The sequence below is a fragment of the Fulmarus glacialis genome, unplaced genomic scaffold, assembly GCF_000690835.1.
Source record: "Fulmarus glacialis isolate BGI_N327 unplaced genomic scaffold, ASM69083v1 scaffold15928, whole genome shotgun sequence".
In the NCBI taxonomy this organism is placed as follows: domain Eukaryota; kingdom Metazoa; phylum Chordata; class Aves; order Procellariiformes; family Procellariidae; genus Fulmarus; species Fulmarus glacialis.
The window spans coordinates 10239-26509 of NW_009229143.1; the positions used below are offsets into that span (position 1 = coordinate 10239).

Genomic DNA, 16271 nt, shown 5'->3' on the forward strand with positions numbered 1-16271 from the left:
TAGAAAAGCTAGTGGGCTTAACTTTGTTATCATCTCCTTCCTCCTCAAAAATTATATGCATCTCTACTTGATGTAGGTTACTGCAGAGAAAGCATTACTTTCAAAACGGTAAGGTATTACTATACTGACTACAAATAATTATTAATTAAATCCTTTCCGCAAGGCTTTATTTTTCACCATGGTGAATTTGCTAATGAACACTTGGGCAAAATTTGGATCAACTACATATTGGTAAGTTTTCATTATAGTTGGCAGGTGTTCGGTAGCCACAGTTTGCAATGCTGGCACTGTTGCGGTGCTGGGAGCGACGTGATGAGATGTCTTGGTGATGTACTCCACGAGGCGGTTGTATTGTTGTTCTGATAGTCTCTCTCTACCTCCATCTGCCTGAAATCAGGTAAGATAAAATAGTTACTGAGTAATTGACAGTAACTGAACTTAGCAGTAAGGACAAAAACTTCCACATTACTTTCTGTAGCTAAAAATCCTCCTCCCTGGGATCTTCCTTACAATAATTTAATGGATGTTTTAATCAACAGTGTTTCCCATAGTTTAGTGCTTGGTGGTTTAGTCCTCTCCTTTACTGTTTTGAACACTTCTGAGAAGCTCTAACTCTGCCACAGAAAATTTAAGCAGTATCTTTTTTGAATTTCAGGGGTGGACACCTTGGTCAAGAGTAGATCTTTACAACAGATCAACTCTTTGTAGACAGGAAAAGCATCTGAACCCCTCTTAGAAAAAGGCCAGTAGCTCTTGGCAGTGCTTATCAGATAGTAATTCTAATTAGCAAAAACATTTTCTGACAAAACACGATTAAAGACAGCCCATAGCTGTATCTGGCAGTTAAGTTTAAGTCTTTAACTTACTTCATTTAAAATAAAGACTAGAAGCTACCTTCCAGGTGAATGTTCTATGACAGGATATATCCATCTGCTTCTGGTAACCAAAAAAGCCATTCTGGGTCAGAGGACCCACACAATTACCTTTTTTTAAACAAAAGGTTTTTACTAAAGATGGTTTGGGCATGTTGTTTCCGGAGAAATGAAGGTGTCTATGCAAACTGCCATTTCCACCATGAGTTGGAAGGACTCCTCTGAAGAAATCCCTTTTTGCAGGCTGAAATATGTAGAGGCTCTAGCAAGAGGATGCAAGTAACCCACCTCTAGTGGAAAAAAATACAGTAAAACAAATGCTGCCAACAGAAAGGTGGCATCTACTATATGGTTCCAACCAGATAAAGTACTAGATGAAAAGTCATGGGCGAACCTGGCTTTGGAAGATCAATCTGCTGTGCCCTTTTTTCGAAGAAGAAATTGAAGATGACTATGATTGGCTTGAGAAGGGAAAGCATGCAAGCAGACATCAAGCTAGTTGCATGGTTTCAAAAAATGTGTTTCAGAAATACCACCATAGATGCTTCACTAGCAAAGTCATTCAGAATAGAAGTTATTTCCAAAATATGACAATGAACAAAAAGGCAAAAGCTATCCTAGGGCTAGGCTTTGATGCTTCCTTATTTACACTTGGAGAACTGCTGCCCAGTTTCATTTTTGTAGGGTTTAAAATGTCTTTGTTGGATGTCTTGCTAAGGATTCAAAGACCGCTATCTTCTGACTGTCTTTCAGGGAGATTTATACATGCCTCACTAGATGTGATGATACTTTCAAACAGTGTCATTGGATTCAATTTAACATCCACGATCAATATCTTGTCACATCTCTGGACTACAAGGCTCATTTTAAACAAACCATTGCTTATTTGAAGAAAGAATTAATATGATTGATAGATAGTGACAGATGTCACATCCAAATCAAAACAGTCCCCTCTTTTTTTTACTCTGCCTTTGGAGATGGATTTGCTGCTCAGCAAGTAGAAACACTCCTGTTTTCAATCATCACCACAAAAATGTTAAAGGAAGCAGGCTCATGAAGAAGCTCAAGGTTGGAGCCTATGCCTAGAAAGAGCGGAAATGATGAAATGGGCAGAGGAGAGTGTGGTTTCCACGCATGACCGTAAAGGGAGGGAAAAATCAGAAGGCAGACTGCTGCAGCAGACTCATGGCTAACAGTGGAGAATGGTGTCTGAACCATGTCTTCAATCTGGTGGCACAGAAGAAGTATCTCAGCAGTCTGTTTTACCAGTTGAAAGGAGAGAAATATGCTAAAGTACCACCTATGTAAACTAGATTTTAAGTTATAAGGTAAATCTTGCATGTAGGTGGCTCCACATTTTTTCCTGATTTCTACTTCTAGAGAGATAAGCCCAGGGGAAGCTGGGTTATAGTTCTGCCTCCACACTGACCAAAAGACCCAAGTTATCAAAGGAGATGGAAAGGGTGCTGGCATCCCCCTCACCTACTTTTGTGAACCCATTCTTCATTCAGCTCCAGGCTATAGTCCACAGATACAGCATAATTATTTAGGAGGAAATATTAACTGCACTTAGATGGTCTTCCAAAGTAACTGGGACCCTACTTGCTTCCAGATGACTTCATCTGCAACTGTCTGCTTCTCCAGCCAGTTTCAGTTTAGCTTATATTGTCAAGACAACAACAGAAACTTGGAATTGCTGTTATTCTACATTTTTTCCTAAATGGGACATAACATTGTCACTAAGTGCCTTAGCCCACTACTTTGAACAACTATAATGTTAACAGCCAGACCATTCAATGAATCAAAACTTAGTCAAGGGTTGATTAATGCACCTGCTAGAGGAATCGTAAAGATATCATGTCCTTTCATACTAGAAGGCCATACTTTTGGCTTAAGAATGCCAGAATTTTTCTAAAATTCCTCCCATTACGGCTTATAAAGAATAAGCCTTCAGCAATTCTAACTCTACAGTAGCTACAGCACCTTTGTTGTGTGGTCCGGATGTGTATGTAGCACTGATGAGCTGCTTTGTGCACACTAAGGAGATCTGGTTCTTTAAGGTTTTTTTCACTGCTTTGAAAAATCCGGAGACTGGTTTTCAGCTCCAGAGATGATAACATGTAGCACTATCATGAAAACCCTGCGGCATATCATCACAAAGAAATTCTGGAATTTCTGAAATTCCCGGGCCCTTTAATTTTTTGCTGTCTTCTTCATGTTATGAGCTACACCAAGAGCAGCTGTAAGAGCAGGCCTTTTAAGTTTGATGTCTGTCTGGAAGCAAGCAGTGTCTCAATTACTTTGGAAGATAAACCAAGTACAATTAATGCTTCCCTTTCAATAACAATGTTGTCAGTGCCAGAGTTTTCAAGAATCCATCCAGGCTATTCCTAGCCAGATGGATTAAGTTATGTATTGTGGAGGCGAACAAGCCATCAGGCAAACCTATTGCTGAAGGAGTCAAAATACGCTCTATAACATCTCTGGTGATTACAGCTGTAGAATAACTCATGTTTTGTTTCCTAATAGTTCCAAGAAGCTGAGGAGAGGGAAGGGGAGAAACTGTTTTGGGCAGAGCTGAAACAAAACTTTTGGCAATTATTTTTGTGAGCAATAAGACAAAAAAGTGGATTGTTATAATGTTGAAATCAAATTTTTCAATTTGTTGTATTATTTCTAGGATCTTTGACTAAATTAATCAGAAAAATAGACATCATTTACATTTGGTAACATTACCTCTATTTTGCTAAACTTACCATAATATTTTGGTTGACCTGACTGAGCATTTTCCAGCTAAAAATTCTGGCCATCTTTACTAATGTCATCATGTACAGACGTGTCTGCATTTCAGCTGAAGACATCTTCAGTGCCACGAGATGGCCTACCATTAATATTCAGGAGTCATATGTAGGTGTAGGTCTGCAGCTCTGAGGCTGCTCACCTGCAAGTCACAGCTTGCTGCTCCTAAGGTTCCTTTCCTAATCACAATTCAAAGAGTTTTTAGAAGCTCTTGTCGGGGAGCTGAAGGGGAGGCTCTGGCTCCCACCAGCACCAGTGCTGCACACACCCGAGCACCACAGCACTGACATGCTCAGCTGCAGAAAGGAAATTACTAAGTATGAAATCTCCCAATCCAGTAAGGCAATTAATAATAATAAACATTAATTACAAAAATTATTAATAATAAACATTAATTACAAAAGAATATTACTTAACTCTAGGTAATTACTAAAGCTTTATGAGGTTTTTGGAGTCTTCTATTGTGTAGCTGCCTTAGCATAAAAAAATTTAAACTTTCTTATTGTTCTCTGCCTTACTTTCAACTGCTCCTCCTTATAGGACATTTCTTTAAATTTTCACACAAATGTCAGCATCAGCATCTGTATTCTGAAGGAATATTTTGCCAGGTCTGTTTTGTACAGCATCACTCAGCTTTTGCTGTCTTGCCATCACTGACTTTGCTCCACTTGGGGCACAGGCACTCTTCACCGCTTTTATCATGCCATACATTTTCACTGCATTCTCCAGAGCCTGCGTCAGCAAAAGAGATTGTGTACTGAGGCTGGGTGGCTCAAGGCTTACAGCTCCTGGCATTGCTACACCACTGGAGTAGGAGTCCCATATTTCTATCCAGAACTTCAGAAAAAAACATGTATTTGGTCCAGTACCTCCAAAGCAGATCACATTCACTGCATGTACTAGCACGTGTATGTGGGAACGTTGGACTCCGCACATGCCATGTAGGGTTGCGCTGTGCACGTACAGGAGCCACTTGCCCAGAAGTCCTATACATTCCCAGCTGCAGCAGCTGTGGGTCTAGAATTAGGCTCCCTGTCCCTCGCCTTCCCTTCTCCCAGACAGGCAGCCCCTCGGCCTCATCACCCTCTTGCAGCAACCTTTGGGCAAGCAGCCCTTCCCCTAGAGCAGCAGCCTACTCCTCACCCCTTGGATAACGAGATACAAAGACAAGAGCCAATACGCTACAGCCTAATAAAAAAAGACCTGGGCTAGTGCTAAAGTTAGGGTTAGGATGGGTTGAGCGCATCAAATGCCTTAGGGAGAACAAATTATCTTCCTCTTCCCTCCAGGACAGCAGCTCTGGACTGAGCAGGATAGTCTGGATTCAGTCTGATATGTGCCTCCAGCAACCACACAGCACTCAGGGATAAAAAAGCTGAGCTTTGCCCACTTGCATCAAAATTTAAGTAATGCCTCATGCAGCTTTGTGGTGAGAGAAGGCAACTTCAGTCAACAGCGCTCTGTGAGACTGAGGTTAGTGGAAAGACAATAAACGTAAATAGAGAATTCAGCACTAAAAAAAGCTTTCACAAAAAAATCCAAGCGCTGTCATGACACAGATGAAGTCCTTGCTGTGCTGGAATTGATGGCAAAACTCTTCAGTGACTTCAGCAAATTTAGGATTTTCCTGAAGGTACTGAAGCCTCCCCTACTTTTTGGCACACCTCATATTTCATGGGGTTTTACATATGTTCTTTTTGTGTATTTGAAACAGAAATTTCTGGTATAGCAGTCTATGAACTACCTGACACACTCTTATAAAAACAACAACTGGGACATGCATGTTTGTTTTTGAAATGATCTCTCATATGATTCCACTTGAGAATTTAATACAATAAACATTGTTTCCCGAAAGTATAAAAATATAACATTCTTCTACCATTAAAAGAAGATAATTCATCCAAAACCTCAGTATTCATATGGCTTAGAGATCTTTCATATGAAGATGACGGATTTATGCTTTTACTGGCAAACACTTGGTGCATCTAATCTCAGCAAAAGACCTGACCCATTTTAAAGTTAGCATTTGCAGAAGAAGGGAGATCTAAGGAAGTAAATACAGCTAGCAGCCAAGTAAGACCACTGCATTGGAAGTGGCAAGATAAGAAACATGTTGAAAGAAGCATGCATCAGCACCACTGAACTGTTAAAACAGAATTCACAGAAGAATAAAAGGAACTGTTCTGGCTGTGACTTTATAGGCACAGGCAGCAAGGCTGACTTGCCAAACGATAAACACCTCACGCACATGCAGTCACGAACCTCTTAAGAAAAGAGGTGGTGCTTACCAAGAACCCAGACTTCCTCTACTTTTTCCCTCAGAAAATTGCTGTCACAGATATGAAATGTCATGATCAATAAGAGGACAGAAGGGAGGAGACAGGTCCCTTTCATCCGAAGGGCAAAACAGTCAACTATGAGGTGCATGAAAACAGCAGGTCCCCTGGTTTGGCACTTAGACCTCGGGCCTCCTGACCCAAAGGTGAGTATGCCCATTGCCAAAAGCATCATCATCAGTGTAACTTTATCTTCGAATGAAAATCGTACTCAAGTCTTTACCTCCAAATCAGAAGGCACTCTCTGTTGTTTTAGCTGCACCTTCAGCAGGTCTTTTTGCTCGTCATCTTCCAGACAATCGATTTCAGTCACGGGGAATGCCTGCTGCTGCGTGTCTTCACTGATGCTGACCACAAAGAGCACTTCCGAGGTGAGCAGCAAGCAGCCTTCATGCTGCTGGCCTGATCCACTCACAATCATGACGTCTAAGGCCATATGGACCTCCGGCCTTCCTAGAGATTGCAACATTTTCCTGCATTATCAAGGAAAAAGAAAAAGAAAAAAAAGAAGAAGAAGAAGAAAAAAAAAGAAGTAGTCAGTGTTATGCACTGGATCCTCCAGGACTTCTTTTGATCACTGATGTTTTTTTTTAAGCCTGTAGCTATCACCTACAAATATAAAATAAGCCAGGGAGTATATTCCAAGTCTCCCTTACTGAAAGATCTAAGACTTAAGATTTAGAGAATAAATGTGCAATTTTTATTTATCAAAACTCCTTAATCATTCATTGCAAAATTGGCCTAATAACTGTGCTAGGTCAGCCTATTTCCCATCCTAATAGAAAAATTACCCTGAGAAGTGGCTTACAAATTCAGTGCAGAAAATAAAGCTATCTTCACTAACAGCTGTTTCTGGAGATGTGCAGTATTTTTCTTGGGCTCGGTGCAATGAGAAATAAGTAAGAACTCACTGAATGCCATTAAATAAAGATCAGCTCTGTAGTTCCAAAGCTGGAAGCAGATCAAGAGCCCATCATTTGCAGATTGGGTTTCTATGCACTACCTTTGTGTTTAATGTTCCTAAACAAACTGCCATAACTCAGCCTTTCCTAGGGAAGCAGCCTGTTAACTTGACCACAGGCCAGAACCTATTAATAAACAATGTGGATGTAAAAATGAGCAAGTGTCTAAATAATTTTACCAGACATATTTGACGTGGCTATTTGGAGCCTGCTCAACATGTTGATCATTTGGATGAGAGCGCTGCTTGGGAAGCTGAGAGAGTCCAGCTCCATGCAAAATACCTGTGGTAAGAGAATTTAAGTTTTTTAGTAGTTGTTTTCTACAAAACAGTTATATGTTGCAGTGATGTCATCCATTTAGAGCAGTTCATAAAATAGTGCAGATCCAAAATGATGTCACATCTTTGGAAGCTGTAGTCAAGATAATTCATTAAATATTACAATGCAAGAGTTGTGCACTTAACCCTGGTGATCTTGCATTAGCAAGAAACAAAAAAAACCCACTGTGTGTTCTAAAAATCAGCCATAGACTCGCAATCAAGAGAAACATAATGCTCCTGAGAGCCATCATTTCAGAGTAGGATCGGACACATCACTTAGGATTTATGTAGAAAAAATCAAGACTATTGTTAACTTTCTTGCTTAATATTAAAATACTTACATATACGTGTCACAATCGGTACAAATTAGAAGGCAAGTTTGCCTAGATACTGTATTGAAATGTTCAGTTACTTAATCCAGCTGTTAAACACAGATCCATATACATTTATGAGATCTCCTGGGGCATCTGGTTTATTGTGAATTCTTCTTAGTGCCAGCACAGAATGGAGACTACAAGAAGCAGTTAAACAGGTTTCTAAATAAACTATCCAAAGCTGAAGATGATACAGTATGTATGCTTTCAGATGGCTTTGGAAACTTTTAAAGATGAGGTATGGTCACCAGAAAGAATGAGTGGGTTGCAAAAAAAATCACAAATTAAGTAGTTTTAAAATTTTTTACAAGACAGACAGGAAGTAGGTTAAGCAGCAAGCACTAGTGTTACACGGTTTAGTGCACAGTTACTCTTTAAATAAACAAAGAAATTTTCTTTTGTCGAATTAAGCATTCCATGGAAGCAAAAGGCATTTTTGCATAAGGGTGTCAATAACTTAGATTCCTTTTTACACAATGGATAATAATTTAAACAAAACATCAGCGCTGAAAAAAAAATTTCATTTTTAGCACACATGTTGATGGTAATACTTAAAAGCAGCATCCCAGTTGTAACAGTTGGCTTACTGAGGTTCTCAGCATTATGTGAGTGAAAATGTTATTTACAGATGGAGAAAGAGAGAACATGTGTTTATTTCTGTGTGGTCCCCCACCCCTCGGTCCCCCCCCAAGAGGCACGGTCCCACTTCCAATCCAGTTGTGGGTAAGAGTTACTTGAACTCTTGTGTGTTTTCCTCTCACGCACTGTCAGCTATTATTGATACAGTTTTTATGTTTTTTCCTGGCTAACTCTTTTTGTCACATGCTCATGGAAAACATGACGTCTTGTATACCATATCTGCAATGAAAAGTGTCCCTCTGCTGTTACAAGTTTCTTGATAAAGACTGCAGCGGAATTAAATCTAGAAAGAATAATGCCATGGGCAGCAAAAACAACACACAGCCAGCTGACAACAGACAAAAGTTTCTGACTTTACCGAGACGCGTTTTACACCTATGGGATGCATAATTCAGGAGAGCAGTTACTATTTACACTCATACAAACAAGATAAAGTTAAATTGAAAGAATTGTAATAATTAAATGTTTCATTATTTCTTTAAATAGATTGCTTCAAGGAATGAGTTCTGAATGTAATGGGAAGCACGGAAACATTATCCTAAACTTAAGCCCTAGGAGAACTACTCGTATTCTAATCAACGCATCACAAACATAAATATTGCTAGTGATTAAAAGCTTAAATCTTCAAGGTTTTTCTGGTGTAACTAGTGAAGCAAAATTATTGACACATTGTCCTTGTATCAACAGGTCTCCCTGCTATCCTTCCCTGACTGCCGCCCTGCCTCCCTTTAAATATCCAGACCAACAGCTTTGATTTATTGATACTGGAAGCAAAGAAATTAGTCCATTTTGATATTTTATTTTTATCTTTTACAGTTTTTGGTCATCCAGAAGTATTCACATCGGTCATTTGTGGGGGATGCAAATTTCTTGAATTGCGGATAGATAGTATCCCAGGGACAAGGGTCTGGGGAAATGTGTGCACCTCTGCTCATTAAAAGGTTACCCATGTATCCAAAAATGGGATCGTCTTCTCACAACTCTCCAGTTTAAAGGGGATGCTCCCACTACATGACTCACTTCTTTCTCCCAGGAACATAAGCCTCTCTCTGTGCAGAGACAGCACAACTTTTTCCTTGCCGTAACAAAGCAATCTCAAAATAACGCTATAATTAGATATAGTGTTGCTCTAATGCTTTTATGTCAAAAACTCTTTTGTAAGCACATATGTTTCTGTAACTAATTCTACTGTACTCCAAGAATTACTTCATGCTTTCTGCATTCTGTGTTTCTGTGGCTGTACAACGCTGATCGGTAACGCAAGAGAGAAGCACAACATGATGGCTTTTAAGAAAACCAGCACAACATTTATAACTATTCAGCGGTGACATTTCTAAATCTTTCTCTAAGTCACACAGTTACTGAGCTGAATAAGTAAGACACAGCAGGTTGTATCTGAAGAGCATTTTAAAATTTAAACAGAGATGTTGGAAATGGAGAAACTCACCGTAACCTGTCTGGGAGACGAGCTCAGCTGCCCCTCCGATGGGCTTTGTGAAGACGCCCATGATTCCTTTCCCCACACCCGAGATGACCCCTCTGGCTTTGTGCCCAGCTGAAGCTTGGGCCTCAGACACTCGCTGAAAATTCTGCATCGGCTGATCCACGATCCCAGCAATTGCACCTGAAAAAACAAGAGTCCCCAGTAATTAGTGAAGATTAATATCCCAGAATAAGACGAAATCTTACCACTGGACCTAAATGTTGCTTGGATTACAGACTGTATCCCACCCCTGTTATACAGCTATTTAGCATGCAACCAATTAGCTAAACAATACCTTAGCTTCAGTTTAAGTTAAATCTCAATCTCCTTTTTTTAATGTATTTTACTTTTTTAAACATTTAGATCACTTAACTTGACAGTAGGATTTAATCTTTCAACTACTTTCACTAAATGCTTTTGCTCAGTTAGTTTAATTTAGTTCATTCAGAGTAGCAATTCTGAAAATGTTGGACTCAGAATAAAACCCACCCCTTTTAGAAGACTTGAGCTGTTACAGAAATGAGATTTTCACGTAAGCCTGAGATTGACTTCCTGAGAATAAAAACTGCCTGTATTCAATAGATCATTTTTATATCCTCTTCCACTGCCAGAAATGTTCATAAGCTAATGCAACTTTTGATATATTACTAAGATTAGCAGAATTAGACTTTGAGACTTTTCGTTACTTTTTTGTGAAAACGATCATATTTTACTTTAATGCACATGGGTCAAACTTTTACAAGTGACACAGTGACCTTCCCAGCTTTTAGTATCAACAGAGAACTCTGACTTAAATCTTCCTAAATGTAAACAGGTATGTGAGGTGGTACATTTCTTTGATCTTGAGTTTACTCTAGCTACTTAACCACAGACATGTCTCTAGTTATTGTAATTTTGATAGATAAGCTATTTGGAAATCGCTAAGAGCACAAGAATTGGACACAGTGACATCAGTTAGAAAGTGGTCTGCCTGATGCGCTGTTCTTTGCTCAGTGAAAAGCAAGTTTGCAGGCTCCTCGGCTAGCTCTCAGTTTGCACCTTCAGCTGCAAATATCAAGATAAACAATTATTTAAGGAGTAGGACCGAGTGTCACCTTGGTAACCAGGCATTTTTACTGCAACTCAGACATCTCTGAAGATTCTGTTTTGTGTGTGGAAGCAAATACAGGCATAATTCCACAGATTTGGACAATCACAGCCGAGGTATCTGGCCCCATGTGTTTACCAGCGTGACATGCACTGGTCAGCTAGCTGCTAACCGGTTTTCAGATGGTTTTAGTCACCGTTACTGGATAAACGGAGAAGTTGCTAACTTTGAACAACAAGAACTAATATTGTACTTGTACACTGGTATTCTGTCCAAAGAAAAGATGAGGATGAGAAGCAGCACACATTTCCCCAGACCCTTGTCCCTGGGATACTATCTATCCGCAATTCAAGAAATTTGCATCCCCCACAAATGCCTCCCTCTCCTCTAAGAGAGATTGCTTCCAACTTCTGTATGTGTACCCTTTACTGAGAAATGATTAGCATTTTCCCAGAAAATGCTGGTCTATTTTTAATGTGATACCCAGTTTTTATTGAGCTCACTCACTGAAACTGAGTGTGCAGCCGAACGTTCACCCTTTGTACCACAAAGGCCATGAAGCTTCCTTACTGCCATGCCATGGAAATGATACAATTTTCAATTGAATTCTGTTTCAGTAGTACTTACCAGCTGCTCCTGCTGCTTGACTAAAATAATACCCCAACACCGCATTACACAATTGGGATTGTTTGTCCAGTCTTTTCTTTTGTACAATTGTGATGCATTTGAAGGCATAAAACAATACTTGGTGTTCTGCTAAGTTAGAGTATTACGTTACCCTGTGACCTCCTTCACCCTATCTATCGAGGTCATCCACAGCAACTGCACTTTCAGAACAGAAGTTACTGCCTTATTAAATGTAATCCACCTAAGTCCTAGCACTAGTAAATTATTTACTGCAATACACTTGAGCAATGTTATAAGGTAATAATAAATAAGAGCCTACTCCAAAGGACCTGTGGTATGCTCCAGGCACTTCTCAGCTGGAATTAGGCCCAGAGGACAGGGAAACAGAATGGAAACTGCTGTGACTATGTTATACAAGTTTATTTATATAGTACCCCAAATAATATATAGCTTAATTAGCCAGTTGTTTAGTACTTCCACACTTCTGTTATTCTGCCATTTTATGCATGCTTTGAACTTGCCTGTGAAGCTATTGCGCTTTTGTACCTCAAATCCTTTTGCAAGTCCTGTCTTTCTACCTGCGAAAAATATAACCAATGATCTTCTCTCCCCTCTCTGCTCATCCTTTGTAATCTCTTATCTCAAATTGCAACTCACTGACATAACTCACGTGCTGTGGTCATGCCCACAAATCACATAAACTATAATCTCATTCCTTTCATTAAGGAGTGGCTGGTCCTACCACCCTTGCATGGGGAAGCCAGATCCGTGCAGCTCCTTTCCTGTGTGCATCATGTGTGGGCAAAGGAAAAAAAAAATAGGTCAAAGGCTGAGCAACCTCAAAACCCAACAGCAGTGAGATAATGGTGACATGCACGTGAGGTTCATTGCATCTCCTAGCACCAGAAACTGTGCGAAGCAGATGTCCCCTGGTGCCCATGTGGCTTCCTTCTTTCTAACTTAAAGTTAGTGGTAGGAGCACCATGTTGCATGGACTTACCACAGAAGGTCTCTCCCACCAGGTTTCAGTAGGATATCAGGGAAGCAGAGCATGGAATCACATGTAGTGGTTCCTCCCTTCCCACTCTCATTCTCACAGTCTAGAGACAGCTATGGTGTCCTACTGCTGTCCCTGTCCCTTCTCTGTAATGTCCCTGGCCCTTTTTTTTTTTTTTTAAATAAACCATTTCCCCTTTTTTACCTAGTCTAGCCTAATCAACAAAGCACAAGTCGGCATTCAATGTTATATGCATGTCCACATATGTACACACAGATTATGTATGTATAAAGAAAACCTCAATAAAATTAAACACCAAAGCAACAAAATAAAAACATATTCTTCCATTACTGGACCAAAGAGGTTCCAGCAACACCATAACATCTGCTAAACATCAGCTGGGGTGCACTTTTGTTAATACATGTTGCTCGGTAATCATAAAAAGGATACTTTGATAACTACTAAATTCAGATAGTTCAGAGTATATCACTGTATTACTTCAAGAAGAATTTGATTATGGGCAGCAACTGGTTCCTGCGCAGACTGACAATGTTTGGTGAACATAGCATGGCTTACAGAACTTAGCAAAGCTCAGGTTGCTTGTGACAAACTCTTTCAGACCAAGAAATAATTGGAAAAAATCCCCCACCAGGAGAAACTGGCCGTGCTTTGCCATGAGGCTGGAAGCTAGCCAAGCTGAAACCATTTCGCTTCCTTTTCTTTTCTGCGTTGTCCTTCAGGATTGCTGCAAGTGTTTCACACCAAAAATATACCTGAAGCATAGTCTCATCACAGCAAACATCACATAAAAATACAGCTAAAAGAAAAGAGCACCTGTTGGCGTGCATTAATATATTTGCAGAATTAGCCTGTGGAATAGCACACACCTTCAAGATCAGTGCTGGCTCTTAGTGTCTGTGTAGGCAGACAGAGTGGTCTGGATTCAGTGATAGTTGCACAGTAAGAACAACCACCACCACCCTTAATACAAAACTTTGAGCTTCTGAAATCCAGGCTCTACCTTCTCTAGCAGTAGAGTTACACTGTCAGTCAGTATTACTATCAATTCACTTTCCCCAAAAGCAGGAAGGAGTAATTGAAAAGTCGAGCACTTTTGTCGAGCACTGTGAAAAATGGCTTTTCTAATAGTTGTCAGCTTTTCGGTTATTCAGATATGCTCAACTTCCTAAAGGGAGCTACTTCAATACAATATTTTTCACTAGAACCGGTAGTTGAAAATAAAGCCTATAGTTTCAATGTTCTCTTTTACATGGTTATAAATTACTAGTTTAAGCTTGACCCCGTCATGCAAAATGCAAAAGATAGTTCCTTGGTGGGGAGCGCCAATCATCTAAATATTTTAAGTACAATTTCACTGCATTTTTGTCTAATCATATAGAAGAAAAAACACACCTATCATAAGCTTTTGCTTCTTTTCATGCACAAATGTTACTAAAATGACCCAGAAGTCTCCCCCAAAACTAGAAAAGAAGACGACAGTCCGCCAAAGATAACAATCAAATCAAACAACACCCTGACAGTGCTTGAGTCATTTAAAATGGAGACAGGACAAAGCACTTAAGAATGTACCACAGGGAACAACTTGCACTGAGGAGGAGACAAAAGTACATGATTTTGGCCCTGATTCAGCAAAGCTCTTAAGCACATGCTTAAGTGCTTTGCTGAATCAGGGCCACCACGAACCAGATTTTCAGAAAAATCAGAAACGCAACTCTTCTTTCTGTGTAGATACTACAATGTATCAGCGAACTGAGGGCTCTTACGTGCCTTTGCCTAGGCACGAAATCTGCATTTGCAATTCTTTAAGCTGCTTGCATGAGTCAGATGGCTTTTACAAACATGATAGTACTGTCACTATCCTAGAAATCTTTTTCACACTTCCCAATTTTACAATTAGAAAGTCATAGAAATTATGGCTTCAAAGGGTCTTGCTCTCTGCATTCTTGTGCTCATCTGAACTCTTCATCCTTGTGAAAGAAAATAACATAGCAGCTCCGCTTCGTTTCGTTACGTATGAAGAACCTGGAAGTGTATTTAGAGTAAGCATGTTCATGTTTACTCTGAACATGGTGGTGAAAGAAAGCAGCGCGGTGATACCTCCCCTTCAACTACGACCGTTTTTTTGGGGGAAGCCACAATATTCTTTAAACTAAATGGTCAGGACAGAAACAGCTTTCTGACGTGTTTGTAAAAATTGAAATGTAGGTCTATTCATAATTTAGGTCTTGACACAATTTACATGAATGCTGCTGTGTGTACAGAGAAAACATGCTTTTTAAAAATCAGGTTTAAATAAAAAAATTATGCCTGATACAAATTCAGTGGAATATTTCTGATTCCTCCCTTAGTGAGAGGTCCCATACTTGTCAAGTCCAGCTACGCAGTAACTGTAGCTATTTATCTGGGTGCTTCGTTGCCTCCACTGCTAAGAACAGAGGTATTTAGCAGGGAGGAACCTCTGAATAATAACAGTGTGAGTAAGAACAAGATCCTAGCTTGTGGAGGAGCACTGTTTAAATGCTAATATGAAGCTCTAAGTTTCTACCATGAAGTCTGATTTCTTAGGAAATCAGGGACATTGAAATTCTAGCTCTTTTTTTCAGTTTTGTTTTTAACTCAGGCACGCTCCCGCAAACAACTGAAGCCTTGTGCAGAGGGAGGTACAGGCACAGCGTATTTGTGCATGCATGTTACGAGTTCCTGGCTTTCCTGAACAGCAGAAACTTTGCCTTGTTACAGCCAAAGCTACAAAGGTTTGCTCTTTACTTCAGGCTGTACAGCTGATGCTTTTAGCTCTGAAGGGCTCCGGTGTGTCAGCAAAGGGGATAGCCACCACATTATCTCGCTGTCTTATTAATAACTGAGCCAAGATCACCAAAGCATTTCACCAGCACACATACACCAGGCTGACACAGTGCTTCTAAAAGTATAATCTTTCATCCAGCTACTCAACCTGACTGCCCTTAACCCAATAAAACAAGAAGGAAAAATAAAACCTTCTCCGAACTGCCTTTGATTTGCAACACCAGTAACAGCTTGCTATTGGGATAGTAGCTACTAATACATGAAATCTCTCCTTTATGCACATTTCTCCCAGGACACTCGCTTGCCAGTTTACAGGCATTATCAAATGACAGTGCTTCACATCATCTAATGTTATTGCTTAAAATAATTTCCAGTAACTTAACCCAAACTTGTAACATTTTTACCACTTCCTCTTTGGGGCTTTCAGGGTTGCGGTTGCAAATTTAGGAGTTGTGTACACTACTGAAGATTAGGAAAGAGGACAAATCCTTTCAAGCTTCAGCTCTTCTAACCTTTTGCACTGGACTGCTTTTGGTCACTTTGATCTCTAAGGGATTCATACTCTTTAATACATACTGAGGAACCCTGCCAAACAATACAGTTCTGCATTCCTTTGCTGTGTGACAAGTAGAAGTAACCTAGAAAATCCAGCCTCTTACTGCAAAACTTCTTGCAGAGATTTTTTCCAATGCCAGTTAGTTTTCAAATTTTCGGTACTATTTTGAAATGGCCAGAGTAATCTTCACTTCAAAGCACTTGGCTGTTTGATGAATACAATTACATTGAATCAGGATGATCTGGGTCTCTTTGTAAAAGCAGAATTCCTCATCAAAGCTTACTTAACATCTGCACTAAGTTCAAGTGGTTTTCAAACAAAACCAAGAATCCCCAATATCTACAGTGCAGCAAAAACAAGCAGGTTCGGACGGCATTCATATAACTCACTGGG

The 16271-nt window shown here is 39.9% G+C and overlaps 1 protein-coding gene across 1 annotated transcript in view; it reads right to left on the reverse strand.

Moving 5' to 3' along the window:
• Positions 1–68: 68 nt before the first annotated feature.
• The window catches only part of VPS13B (vacuolar protein sorting 13 homolog B (yeast)), a gene marked incomplete at its 5' end in the record, with an annotated part of 117271 nt that continues 101068 nt past the window's right edge, over positions 69–16271 (reverse strand). The window contains 4 exons of the mRNA XM_009583756.1: positions 69–387; positions 6231–6480; positions 7149–7251; positions 9750–9926. Coding sequence (XP_009582051.1) covers positions 142–387; positions 6231–6480; positions 7149–7251; positions 9750–9926 — 776 coding nt within the window. The remainder of the gene's footprint in view (positions 388–6230; positions 6481–7148; positions 7252–9749; positions 9927–16271) is intronic.